At 41.2% G+C, this 10,560-nt stretch overlaps 1 protein-coding gene and 1 long non-coding RNA gene across 2 annotated transcripts in view; one reads left to right on the forward strand and one right to left on the reverse strand.

Annotated features, from left to right (window-relative positions):
• AK9 (adenylate kinase 9) overlaps positions 1 to 8,769 on the forward strand; it is a 119,598-nt gene extending 110,829 nt beyond the window's left edge. Inside the window, exons 35-40 of the mRNA XM_082731994.1 lie at positions 2,288 to 2,484; positions 3,792 to 3,961; positions 4,182 to 4,280; positions 6,315 to 6,417; positions 7,558 to 7,672; positions 8,073 to 8,769. Of these exons, the coding sequence (XP_082588120.1) occupies positions 2,288 to 2,484; positions 3,792 to 3,961; positions 4,182 to 4,280; positions 6,315 to 6,417; positions 7,558 to 7,672; positions 8,073 to 8,275 (887 nt within the window). The 3' untranslated portion in view covers positions 8,276 to 8,769. The remainder of the gene's footprint in view (positions 1 to 2,287; positions 2,485 to 3,791; positions 3,962 to 4,181; positions 4,281 to 6,314; positions 6,418 to 7,557; positions 7,673 to 8,072) is intronic.
• On the reverse strand, positions 4,060 to 7,285 carry LOC309865560. Its single transcript, XR_014312169.1, has 3 exons — positions 7,085 to 7,285; positions 6,268 to 6,625; positions 4,060 to 6,086 (listed from the first exon to the last, which is right to left on the reverse strand). It is a non-coding gene; the product is annotated as an uncharacterized lncRNA (long non-coding RNA).
• Positions 8,770 to 10,560: the final 1,791 nt, after the last annotated feature.

Consider the following 10,560-nt stretch of genomic DNA (forward strand, 5'->3'; position numbering starts at 1 on the left):
CTAATAATCTAGCCTGTACCTGATTGTTTAAATTTAGTTTTGACTTTTGTTTTGTTTTGTTTTCATTCCACACTTCCTTGTATGCTATTCAAATGATCCTCTCCCTATCAGAAGGCCAAAGTTTACTCTGACTAATGAGATGGAACAAGGTCAGGGCTAGAAGATTAAAGATATTCCTCCTCATTCTGCCACATTCCAGATTAAGATATATGGACACTGCCAGATGTCATCAGGAATACAAAAGAAGAGATATTTGAGTGTCTTTATCTCTTTAGGGCTTAAACCATGTATGTGATTCTAAATTACCCTGTCACTAAATCTGTCAGGATTGGTGAGATTCAGCACGTCTGAGCTAAAGGACAGCTAGGATTGTAATACTGTAGTACCATATAGTATAATATTATAGCACTATATAATCCTATATACTTTAATAATAAAACATTATTATACCATAGTACAGTGCATTATAACACTCCAGAATAATACTATAGCACTACAATATTATAGTAGTGTCATATTCTTGGTAGGGAAGGAATATTAGGGCTTCTTATCTTTTTCATCTGTGTCAAAAACAACAGATGGGATAGCATATTAGTTTATGCTGCATAACAAATTATGCAAATTCCTAAAAAAATCAAAACTTAGCAGCTTAAAATGCACACACACACACACACACACACACACACACACAATTTCTCTGGGTCAGGAATCGAGTCACAGTTTAACAGGATTCTCTGCTTCAGGAACTCTCACAACCATAATCAAAGTATTGTCCAGGATTATTACCTCATCTGAAAGCCTGACTCAGAAGGAACCTACTATCACACTTATTCATGTATTGTTGACAAGATTTCGTTCCTTGAGGGATGTTGGATTGAGGGCCTCAGTTTCTTGCTGGCTGTGGGGCACAGACCACTTTCAGTTCCTTCCCATATAGACCTTTGTAACCTGGCACCTTCGTTCTAGCAAATGAACAAGCTGTGAAGGCAAGAAAGTGCCAACAAGGCAAAAGTAATGGTTTTTTGTAATTGTCTTAGTTTGCTAAGCCTGCTTGTGAGGAAGTACTACAAACTGGGTGGCTTAAACATGAAAAAATTATTCTCTCATTGGTTCTGGAGGCTAGAAGCTCAAAATCAAGGTGTTACAAAGTCCATATTCTCCCTGAAGTCTCTAAGGGAGAATCTGTTCCATGTTCTTCTCTTAGCCTCCAGTTTTGCCAGCAATCCTCTGCATTCTTTGGCTTGTAGACCAATACTCGAAGCCTGAGGATCAATTTTATATGTTTACATCGTCATATAACAAGCTCTGATTTATGATTCATAATTTTGTAGTTAATTTAAGACCTTCCTAGGCATAATAATAATTTTTAAAGACAAAACTTATCAATAGTGAAAAGGACCAATAACAAAATGTATTAAGGGTCAAAATTTACTCATTATAACTAAGACGTATAAAAAAATTTTTCATTTTCTGTAGCATGTCTTATTTCTTCAGAATCCCCATGCTGGTGCAGTACTGGGGAGAAAACTCTTAAACTCGTTCACTGAAGGACCTTGGGCTCTTCCTTTTTAAATAGATTCTTTGGGGTAAACCTAGTCACTTTTGGAAAAACATTTCTTCCCTTCTCTCGTGTGCCATCTGGGCACAATAACGTCATGTCCACAAATTATTAGTACTTTTTGAAATATACCTCATAGAAAAATTTAAAATAGGTAGCAAATTTATATGTGTGTCTAAGTGGGTCTGCAGACAGGCATATAACATATATTTACATACACATACATATATATAGTTTATAACATATATATAATTTATAATAGATAAGAATTAAATGAACCAAAACATTCATCAACAGATGAATGGCTAAGTGAACTATACGTATATTTTTACAAGGAATACTATGTGTCAGTTAAAAAAGAATTAGGTAAATCATATAAACTGACATGGAAAGATGTCAAAGACCATATAACTGATAGAAGTTGCAGAATAATGTTTACAGCATAGTGGCAAAAGCATGCTATATGCAAAAAATAATTTTGTATATGCAAGTGTATATATAGAAAGAAGTCCAAAAAAGATACAAATCAACAGTGATTACTCTCAGGAAGGATGATGAATTGAGAGGATGAAGGTGTGAAGAGAAACTTTTACTTTTCTGTTGTTTGGAATTTTACAATATATATGCATTTGTATCATGTGTGTGTGTGTGTGTGCTTGAAATCATTTTAATTTCTAAAATCACTGTGTTTTCTATGAAAAGATAAAACAGTGACTCTGTTACTGATAGGAAAAGCTGCCTGCATTGACAAGTTATGTATCACACCTCAAGAACTGATTTCTCGCCTGGGTGAATTTGGACAGTTCTGCCCTATCAGTCTGGCAGAATCACATGAACTCGTCGATTGCTCTGTAACTGACTCATTGGAATTTGCCGCCGAGTTCAGAGGGCACTATTATAAAATGAGTTCTCAGGAAAATCTGAATGTAAGTTTGTTCCTAATGCCACATATTTACCAGGGAAAGAAAATGCCTGTCTTGGAATTCATCCAATAGGAAGGGGTGGGGGCGCCTGGGTGGCTCAGTGGGTTAAAGCCTCTGCCTTCAGCTCAGGTCATGATCCCAGGGTCCTGGGATGGAGCCCCACGTTGGGCTCTCTGCTCGGTGGGGAGCCTGCTTCCCTTCCTCTCTCTCTGCCTGCCCCTCTGCCTACTTGTGATCTCTAGCTGTCAAATAAATAAATAAAAATTAAAAAAAAAAAATAGGAAGGGGTGGGGGTGCAGCTGGGAACACCAAGGAACTGTGGACCAGGAGTCCCATTATTGGAAACTATGACGTTAGGACCAATGAGGCAACTTGTAGGCCAGTCCTGAGGCTGCACCCCAAGATATATATTGGAACACAGTGGAGGTTCAGAGTCAGTGATGGGCCCTCAGCTGAACAGCTAGGCAAGGCCAATGGCGATTCCCACCAATGGAGGGATGCTGAGCATAGGGACTCAGCCCACGGTGGGGCATCCAGGGGATTAAGGTCCTACAGTGCAGAAGGGAAGTCACAGGAGAAATGAAGCAAGATCTCACCTATGTCTCTCCTGTGCTTTAAAATGTTTCCATCACTCAGGTTCCTGTATATCTGTACAGTATATTTCTGTTTAATGCAACAGAACACACGTCCGTTCTAACAGGATGTCTATAATTTGTGAAGATAAAGGTTCGTGGCCGAAAACTAATCAGATGCCTCTGAACATTTTACTCTCCTCTAAAGAGGTAGAATTTTTTAAATCACTTTATTAAGGAGGCATTTATTTCTTCCTGCATATATAAATGGCATTCATAGAATTTTAAAACTGGAGGTGCTATTGGAGATCATGCATCCAGTCTGCCCCCTCCGTGGTGCAGAGAGCAGACTGAAGCTAGAGAGAGGACTCCTCCGCCAAACAGCCCCCAGCTAGCTCCTGGTCCCACAGAACCAGAAGACCGGCCAGTGAGTGATGGGCGTGCCCCCAGTGCCTGGCAACAGAGCACGAGCTCCAGAAATATTGCACATGTGAATTAGCGAGTGAGTGAGTGAGTAAATAGTGAGAGAGATCAGGAGAGAGCCCTTGGGTGTCATCACTTGGGACCATCACTCTAAGGATGGTCCTTCCCGCCAGGAGGGAGTCACTACAGAGCAGGGAGCCCCTGGGAGCTGGGTTGCTGCCGCAGATGGAGAGTAGCAGGAGAGCCCCCCGGGCTGTTTGACCGGCAGAGGACTCCAGTTTTGAATGGTCTTATTGCTGTAATCGTTTCCTGCAGAAGTTTTTGGAGAATCCAGAATTGTATGTGCCTCCATTAGCCCCTCATTCACTGCCACCTGCTGACATGATCCCCAAAAGGCTGACACTGTCAGAACTGAAGAGCCGATTCCCCAAGTGTGCGGAGCTGCAGGGCTACTGTCCAGTGACCTATCAGGACGGCAACCACAGGCAGGTCCTTGCCCCCAGGGGAAAGGAGGGTGGCATCTCTACTCAGGATAGGCAGTTCCCATAACAGTCATAACATCTGGGTCAAAAGGTCACTATTATTTAACTGGAAAATGCTTTATTTCTTCCTTGAGTTACATAGATAGAAAATGAAACATTTTTGACACTTTATTTATACAGTACCATGTATTAATTATACAATCTTTTTCTTCTCATCCTTCAGATATGAGGCCCTTGTACCTGGTAACATTAAATTTGCTTTGGAGTATCGTGATCGTATATATATTTGTGAGACTAGAGAAAAACTTGAGAAATTTTTGAGGTGAGACTACTCCCCAAGTTACCAATGTTGAATATCTTCTGTGTTCAATGCACCATGCTGGGGTGTGTGTGTGTGCATAAATATATTTGTGTGTACTGACACACGTACGCAACATACACACCAACATCAAACATGCATACACACACATACATGCATGCGCAATGATGACTAAGAAGTCATCATTTGCTGTCCCAAAGCCTGAGGCTCTGAGGTATGTTGGACTTTACACACCTGTTTACAGCAGAATGCAACAGCACTTAGGGTGGTGAAATGCCAGGGGTTCTGGCAACAGGTAGCCCCAAAGTCTGAGTGAATAGTCTGTTGCAGTAAGGCCTGAGTGGGGAGTGGGAATTGGATAGATGAAGGGAAAGAGGGACATGTTCCAAGCAGAGAGACCTACAAACAAACGTCACCCAGGGAATCCCAGCGCAGCAAGAAATCCAGCACGGCTAGGCATGGTGTGGAGGAAAGGAAAAGGACTGAGAGGTGAGGCTGGAGATGGCAGCAGGGCCAGAGGGCGAAGGTCAGATAAAATCACCAGGAGGTATTAGAACTTGACCCAAAAGGCAGTATGAATACATTAACTGGTTTTGCATATTATATTCAAATTTGCTTTGGGAACAGACTATCACTGGAGTGTTGATAATGGATTGGAGGCAGGAATACCAGTGTTGAGGCTGTTAGAATGATCCTGCCCAAAATAATACAGCACGTCTGAGGTCCCCCATGAAGACTAGTGTGGGGAAAGCAGTGGGCTTAGGACCAAGCTCTGAGAAACGTCAACAAATGTGAGAAGGGCTTGCAAGGAGAATGATCAAGAACCTACAGAGTGGCAAAGGAGAGCCAGGTCGGGGAGGCTCTGGGAGCGGGGGACGAGAGAAGGTCTCAGGGAGCTGGGTGCAGTAGCCCTGCACTGGAGGATGCCAGCAGTGGCCAACAAGCTTAAACACAGTTTAGAGGTCAAGCAAGAGAAGAACTGAAAAGTGTGTCAGAGTTTGGTTGTAACAGGTCATCGGTGAACCTGGCAGGAATGGTTTCAGTAGAGTGAGCTGAGTGGAAGGTAACTACAGTAGCCACTGAGGAAAGGAAGACCTCTGGAGCCCAGAGATCACACACACAGAGGTTACCTACAGAGGGTGAAGCCCCTGGGGGAAGCTGGCTGGGTGTGAGAGCACAGGGCATGGTGGGGTCTGCGGCAGACAGGCCAACGGGCAGGCCCCAAGTAAGGAGAGCGTCGTGCCAGATGTTTCTGTCTGACAAGGTGAAAACCAGATTTCTTTTTCTTTTTAAACCAAATCGTTCTTTTTGTTGTTGTTAATGTTCTTGACTGATCTAAATTTCTGAAAATACTGTGTGGATCAGATGGGATGGAATTGTGTTACTTCTACTAAAGCTCACGGTTTGAAGAAGTTCAAAAAGAAAAGACACTAGTTGCTAGAAGTGAATTAGGATGGAAGGAGTGAAGGTTGTTTTTCTTTTTCCTTTTTTTTCCAATGAGGAAGCTAGGAGCGCATTTAAATGCAGGGGAATGGGGAGGATCCAATAAAGAAGGAAAGGCAGAAGGGGAGAGAGAGAAATTACTCTGGGGGGGGGGGGATCCAAAGTGGGGCGGAGAGTGGGGAGAGGGCGGAGGCAGCTCTGACGGGGAGGTTAGCTCCCCCCAGGAAAGAGGAAGCGTGTGTGGTTCTGCCTGTGGTGAGCAGTTGAGGAAGTGCCATGGGCGAGCTTCTGTTTGTATATAACACAGCATCTGTGTCAAGGGTTCCCTGGGAGTCAGGAGGATGCAGAGAACAAAGCCTATCGTTGCTGTGAAAAACAAGAAAAGTGAGGCGTAAGTGAGCAGCCCTGGGGACCAGGTAAAGCGCGGGTCACCGCTCTCTAGCAGCCACCATCTTCTCACTTGTCACTTTCCCTCCAGGCGAGAAACCCAGCTGGTGAACTTGAGCTCTTAGTCCCCTCTGACACATCCCCAGTCCCGTGTACTCACGGGGATTGTGCTTGTGAGCATCCGTCTGACCAACTCTGTGTTCTCAGGTTGCCAGAGAAATACTGGAGCCAGAAGCTTCCCTACAAACTGCCCCCGTTGAAGGAGCCCATCCATCTCACGAGCCTTCCTTTGCCTGGATACCTGGAACAGGTTCGGTTCCGTGATTGTCTGTGCACATACATTAGTAGACTACAATGATCTCTTTTCTTAACAATATATATATTGGTAACACTGAAATTCAAGGCAGAGTTTTCTGACTTGAAGCTGCAAATCCCCTCTGAACTTTATTTTGGTTTTGGGTGGCTGAGAAAATAAGAAATGAGAAAACCCCCTGCTTCTCTAGTGCATTTCCAGATATCTGCAACAAAGCAGAGAGAGGGGAGATTGTCATGAAATTGTTTACATCTAACTTGTGGTTAGATTCTTACTTTGAATTTCAGGGTCTGTAAAACTTTTTAAATTTGAAAGGTTCAGTCTCTGAAAGCTTTGCTCACTGCTCCGAAGTGTTGAGTTGCGGTACCACCACCGCAGCTGAACCACCCAACTCATATTTTGCCGCAAATCTAGGGGCAAATGCCCCCCAAAGCTACTTGAGTCACATTTTATTTATCTAAATATAAATCTTTTAAACACAATAAAACTTAGCTGTAATCAACCACTATTTTAAAAGCTCTTTTAAATTTTTCTATAAAACTAAAGCCTGGGGCACAATTTCATACCTTTCTCAGAAACTTTTTTAACCACTTCCCTTTTTTTGGCTTGCCTAGATGGTAAGCCTTCAGTCTGGTTTAAGATTGAAAGGCAAGATGAAGCTCACCAGAGAGGAGTATTCTCATAAAAGGCCACGTTTCATCAGGAGGGCCTTGCCTCTTCTTTGCCCGCACAGGGCTCCAGAATCTTTGCTGTGGTGACTGACAATGGTGGTCTCTGGAATTTCTTGCAGGTGGTCAAGGGCCCTGACAGCAGAGGCAGTCTGGCCAGTTCTGGAAGTAGAAAATGGGCCAAGACAAATCGAAGCCTAGGGACCCCTTCCTTCCTTAATATTTTGTTATGGAAAATGTCAAATGTAAAAACAGAAAATTGTGTATTGAGGCCCGTGTCAGCCAATTTGTAATTTTCAGTCTTTCTAATCAAAAGTACTTTGTGTTCCTTTCCACGTTGGTTAAGTGGTCATAGAACCACCTTATAAGCCCCATCCCCGACGCCAAAGAATAACCTCTTTATCTATTTGCCACTAAGAGAAGAAGCCAAACTCACATATGCCTGTGGTCTACATTGTGCCGCCTACAGGGTATTGCAACCTCACTGATTAAAGCAATGAATGCCGCAGGGTGCTTAAAGCCCAAATTCCCCTTCTTGAGTGTAAAGAGATCTGCACTACTGTATATAGCATTTCACCTAAAAGGTATGTGCTTTTTAATGAGATGCTACTCAGAACTAATTTTACATTATTTGTAGGGTATGCCATAAATATATAGAATTGTTGAGCTGTCAGCTGCCCGCATTAGTGTGCGTGTTTCTGTGTTGACAGTGAATACTTTACTGAAAATATCAGATTTGAGTTTCTAGCCTTTAAAGCAAGGACTACGAGTAATACAATCGGCTTTCAATAATCCATGCCATAGAGGATGGTGAATAGAGGCATTTATGATCTAAAATGGAATAATCCTTAAATCTTACTTGGGATTTGGATATCTCCTCAGTGATAGCTGTGCAACAATCTCACACACAAAGTTCTCTTTCTTTTCAATTTAGTGATTCACTAACCTAACAGAAAACATTCAGTTCTCTGACATTTTCTACAGCCTTCAATCCCCAAAGTTCTGAATATTCAAGAAGGAAGTATAAGAAGAAGTTGGAGCAGTTTGTGGAGAGATGTGAACTCATCACATACCTGGGTGCCAAGATGACCAGAAAATACAAGGAACCTCAGTTTAGAGCCATTGACTTTGATCATAAATTACAGACCTTTCTCTCCCTTAGAAATATAGACCCAGTTAATGGATAGTTTGCTTGGGCAACTGCAACCAGGACGTCAAGAGTTATCTGAAAGGGGTAGAAGGAAATAGGTTGAAAACCTGGCCCTGTCTGCTGTACTTTTCCCCTTCTGAGTGCTACACGTGGCTGCGAGCCCTCAAAAGCTCTACCGGCCTGGAAGAAGTGCTCTTCTGGAAGCATACGTCTTGACATAATTGAAAAATGTATTTCTATTTGCCAGAACATCATGCTTTAATGACATAGGTATTCCATTTAGAATATTTAGGTAACTTATTTTACTTAATAAACCTATCGTTCAATTTCCATTTTAACATTTTCAGCCTCTGTTAAAGAAAATTACTCAGTAAATGTTAGAAAGCTTCAAGAAATAAATAAATTAACATTCATATAAATAAAATAGAAACATTGGTTACACTTTCAACATAAGGAGCTGTTTGTAAAATTCATGAACCTAAAACATTTTATCATTTTCCTAACAAAATAAATGCATTTAAGATAACTGAATGGCTGCCTCTTTTCTTTTTCTTAAATATTCAAGGAGTAAGCTTTATACATTATTTTGTAATTAGAAATCACGGGGAGTTTTGAGAAGGATGAATCTGGAGTCTTATCACTTTCCAGAAGTATATATGTTAGAGGAAAACTCACTAAATTGCATTTGAATGATATTTTTAAAATATTATCAATTTTTCAACAGCAGTATATGAAATGTAGAATATGAAATAGCAAGATTGGCTCTTCAAAATATAAAAAATACAACCACTAATTGTGTGATCTTGGGTAAATGTTTCTCTGAGCCTTTGTTTTTTTTTTTTTTATAAGATTTTATTTATTTATTTGTCAGAGAGAGAGGGAGAGAGTGAGCACAGGCAGACAGAATGGCAGGCAGAGACAGAGGGAGAGGCAGGCTCCCTGCCGAGCAAGGAGCCCGATGTGGGACTCGATCCCAGGACGCTGGGATCATGACCTGAGCCGAAGGCAGCTGCTTAACCAACTGAGCCACCCAGGCGTCCTGAGCCTTTGTTTTTTAATCTCTAAAATGAGTTAGTTCATCTTTTTCCAGCTTAATGAGGTTAACTGTCAAGATTTTATATATATATATATATATATATATATATATATATATATATATTTAAAATGTACAATATGGTGATTTTGATACAGGTCTGCATTGTGAAATACGTCCCACAATCAAGTTAATTAACTCATTCATCACCTCACATAGTTACTTTGTGTGTGTCTCTATGTGTGTGTAATGAGAATCCTAAGAGCCACTCTGTTAGCAAAATTTAAGTATACAATACAGTATTATCAACTATAGTCACCATACTGTACATTAGATCCTCAGATTTTATTCATATAATTGAAAGTTTGTACCTTTTGTCAAATATCTCCCAATTCTCCTACCGCCCAGTCCTTGGCAACAAACCTTTCTACTTACTTTTCTTCTAATGAGCCTGAACTTTTTGGTATCGTGTGTTTCACAAATACATGATGCCATTCAGTATTTGTCCTTCTCTGTCCAGCTAGCTTGTCTCACTTAGCACAATATCCTTCAGGTTCACCCATGTTGTCTTTGACCCTACAATTTCAATAATGTTATTTAAAAACTAGAAGGCTGTCCTATATATTTTTGTATAATATATTTTCATAACAAAATATGTTGAAACAAAAGAAAAAATAAGAATTGAGATTCTAACCACAGAGTGAAAGACATTCCAGGAATTAACTAACATTAACTAACATTCAGGCATGGTGAAGTCTGCTCAGTCTATACCAGCACAGATATATTTATGAGGACCTCTCTCAGTCCAAGGTAAGAAATAAAAATGTAAACAGATACACATCACCCCTACAAAATGCAGGAGATATGGGGCCTAGAAATTGCAGCACTACTGAATTAGTCTTATAAAATCTCTATAAAGTGTGGGTCCCTATAAAGATGCCCTATTGGCACTGAACATTGTCAATTACTCTTCTGTGCCCCTCAAATACATTTAAGTCACGAGCTTTAGACTATAGTTTCCACCTGCTACAGTTATCAGTCAACTGTCACAGCCTGCAATGAAGTTTTGATGCCCTTCATAATGTCAAAGGACTTCTACCAACTGCTCGATGACTGTGACCCTCTCGTTCCTTCAAACTCTAGCTGGGTTCTCCATTGGCCCAATTCACCCAGAAGCCAGTAGGTACTGGGCTATGTTGAAGTCTTTGCAGCTTCCAGGGCGAAAAGATGGGGAAGAAGGGTGGAGATTGAATTTGGAGGGGAAAAAGAAAAAACCTGGTTAGCCTATT

The sequence above is a fragment of the Mustela nivalis genome, assembly GCF_964662115.1.
Source record: "Mustela nivalis genome assembly, chromosome: 5".
In the NCBI taxonomy this organism is placed as follows: Eukaryota; Metazoa; Chordata; class Mammalia; order Carnivora; family Mustelidae; genus Mustela; species Mustela nivalis.